Source organism: Pteropus alecto, unplaced genomic scaffold (genome assembly GCF_000325575.1).
Source record: "Pteropus alecto unplaced genomic scaffold, ASM32557v1 scaffold11, whole genome shotgun sequence".
NCBI classification, from domain to species: Eukaryota; Metazoa; Chordata; class Mammalia; order Chiroptera; family Pteropodidae; genus Pteropus; species Pteropus alecto.
In genome coordinates, this window is record NW_006431956.1 from 1,828,843 (window position 1) to 1,832,084 (window position 3,242).

Consider the following 3,242-nt stretch of genomic DNA (forward strand, 5'->3'; position numbering starts at 1 on the left):
ACTCTGTCATCAAGGGTTTGGTTTTCTGTCGGAAATAAAACACACGGTACTTTCACTGATGCATGAAAGCATGATTCAACCACTTTGGCGGTAGGTGCGAGTTATTTTTTTTTTCTATCAGAGAAATAATCTTCGTCTTTCCTGATTTTCCCACTTTTTACTCCCTCCACTTATAAAACAACTGTAATTCACAACTGTTTATAACGCAGAAGCAAATCTTTTAACCTAACTTTAACAAATAAACGAACGGTGAAGATTTCCAACGGAACAGAGAATATGCGTCGCTTAAATAGTTTAATGAATGAAACTATTCTTTTCAGAAGTAAAGCATGTGAAGCGCACAACACTTTTCTGTCATAAACTTTCGGATCACAGTTGTAGGATCACCTAAATGATCAAAAGTCAGAGCACACCTCAAGAAAGTCTCAGAATTTCAAATTAATTTCAATATCCACTTAGAGACGAGGTACTCTGAGCTTTCTCACGATCTGTCAATCATATTATTGACAGATCGGAATCAATACTGAGCTCCAGAAAGTATTTTGGGGGAATTAGAACCCCAAAGGAAAAAGGAAAGTCGATGCCAATTAATTTTATCCTAAAAGCCTCCGTGAAGAGCAGTACCTGCCCCTTTAAGAAGACGTCTCCTGATCCCTGGTCTACACCATTTAAACAGGTAAGTCCTTCATATCGGTCGTTTATGTACCTTTATTGGTTGGTGTGTTTTGGGAAGAGATCTTGAATAATAGAGCCCATACATTTTTCTATTTGATTTGCACAATCTTTTAAAATTTTTTTAGGTTTAGGTGGTGACACTTAAAAATTGGGCAAGTTCACGTAAAAATCCATAACGCCCACTGCTCTTGAAACAGAGGGGGGCCACATTCCCTCACGACCGGGCGCTCCTGGCGCTAACGGTGGCCGCCACTTACGTCAGACCCAGTCCCATCCTGCCGGGTGCTGGGCCCTCCCAATGACGCTGAGGCTGAGAGCGAGGAGCCATCTTCGCTGCTTTTACTGGAATTTTCCTCACTTCGCTCATAGATGTCCTCTGTTCTACCACATTAAAAATGGCCACAATTTGTACATTTATACTCACAGCAGCATTTTTCACAATAGCTAAAATGTGGAAGTAACTCCGATGTCCCTCAATGACTGAACGGACAAACAGAATATGATAGATACGTAAAACGTATTATTATTTAGACTTAAAAAAGGAGATGGTGACACATGCAACCATGAGAACATTACGAAAAAAGTCAGTCACGAAAGGACAAACACTGGATGAGTCCACTTATCTGACGTTCGTAATCAAATTCATAGAGACAGAAAGCAGAATGGTGGTTTCCAGGGGCTGGGGGATGGGGGGAAGAAGTTATTGTTTAATGGGGACAGAGTTTCGGTTTTGCAAGATGACGACAGTTCTGGAGATGGGTGGCGGCAATGGACGCTTGACAGCCTGAATGTCCTTAATAGCACTGACCTGTACACTTCAAAATGTCAAGGTGAATCTTATGTTATGTGTACTTTACTACAGTCACAAAAGAAATTGAAAGGAAAAAAAAATGCTTTTTTTTTAATGGCTACAAATTCTTTGCTTCCCCTGCTATGGAGAGCTGGAGCTGAATCCATTTCCCTCTGAACCGGGGCCTTAGTGACTTGTTTCACCTGCAGAAGCCACCGGAAGTGGTGTCCTGGGACTCCAGGGCCAGGTCACGATTTATTTCAAACTCTACGCTATTTCTGATCTCTCTACATGTTTTATTCGTCTCGTGTTGTGAACCAGACTTTTGCATGTTAGAAACAGCCTTGGAATCTACTGGAGTTACAGTGCAAATTATAAAGTCAAAATATCAAGCGTAAGAGACTCGCAGGTCCAATCCCCTCACTATACCAACGTGGGCCATGCTGTGTGCCTGCCCTAGGCCATATGGTAGGAGGTGACAGGCCAGCATGGGAACCCGGGGTCTCTGACTTCCTATCCTGCCTCCTCCGTGAAAGGATTTCACAGGCAGTCCGGCCACTGAAGACTTTCCACTGCGATCTGCCAATAAAACACAGAACTCCAAAGGCCTGCTAAATACAATTCAGTCTTTGTTGCTGATTTGAAAGTTACCTGTGAAGCTGTGAGCCATTAAACTGTCAACACTCAAGACGTTAAGCTGGACTCATTCTGCGCTGCTGTCATATTCCGACATTGTCCAAGAATTGTTATCACTCTGTCGCTTAGCTTACAGAAACGTGGAGCACTAACAGGAAAAAAATCTTTTCAAGTTTACATCTTAAAGAGCACTAGCTGCACAGCATCCCAAATAACATACCTCCTTCAGCAATAGTCCTTATCCAGTCCTGTTTTTAAAATAATTAAAAATCTTCTTCACTTGGTATACTTCAGACTATTTTTGGTGTCACATGGATTCATTCTTATTCGTGATTATCAATGATAATTTCATTGAACTTAAAGTCAAGTGAAAAATAGACGACAACGGACAACATGCTGAAATTTATACTATGGCATCTTCTTTTGCCTTAAATTAAGATCATGGACACAGTAGAATTTTCCACACTATTACATCAAGGATAGGAAGCAAAGTTTATGGGCCCAAGAGACAGGCCGAGGAAAGTTTTAAGAAACTATTTTAGTTTTATTGCTTCTGCCCGGTGACTGTTTTCCCCTGGGGCCCCTGCTGTCCCCTGCATGTCCTGGCTTCCCCTTTCCTGGTAAAGCATTCTCAGGCCACAGGCTACGAAAATCGATTATGTCCAAATCTGCCCCCCACGCCCCTCAACGACCCTCATCCCCGCCTCTGCTAGATTGCAAACACACAGAGAACAGGGACCAAGAATTATTCTTTTTTTTTTTTTTTTTTTTTTTTAACCCGTAGCTCTCAGCATGGAGCGAACCGCAAAAACATCTGTGGAATTGAAGTGGGTTTTCTGAATCTTGAACAATTAAAGAAAAATATATATCCCAAGAAAAAGAAATGGTAATAAACTAGTATTTATTAAGTACTACATTAAACTAAGTTCTATGACTGATTAGGAGGAAACATTACATATGGTTACTTCTCTCAAGGTCCTAGGACCCCGTTGGGAAGAAAGTGGCAAACTGTAAAGCAACATAGGAAGATACAAGGATATATATCTATAGATAGATAGATAGATAGATAGATAGATAGATAGATAGATACACATGCTTCTCTTAATCCTGGACTTTCGGGGGGGGGGGGGGAAGGTAGGGC

The 3,242-nt window shown here is 41.4% G+C and overlaps 1 protein-coding gene across 1 annotated transcript in view; it reads right to left on the minus strand.

Annotated features, from left to right (window-relative positions):
• Positions 1–3,242, minus strand: part of ITIH5 (inter-alpha-trypsin inhibitor heavy chain family member 5) — a 59,591-nt gene that overhangs the window by 44,537 nt on the left and 11,812 nt on the right. The window contains 1 exon segment of the mRNA XM_025043395.1: positions 2–25. Within this exon segment, the coding sequence (XP_024899163.1) occupies positions 2–25 (24 nt within the window).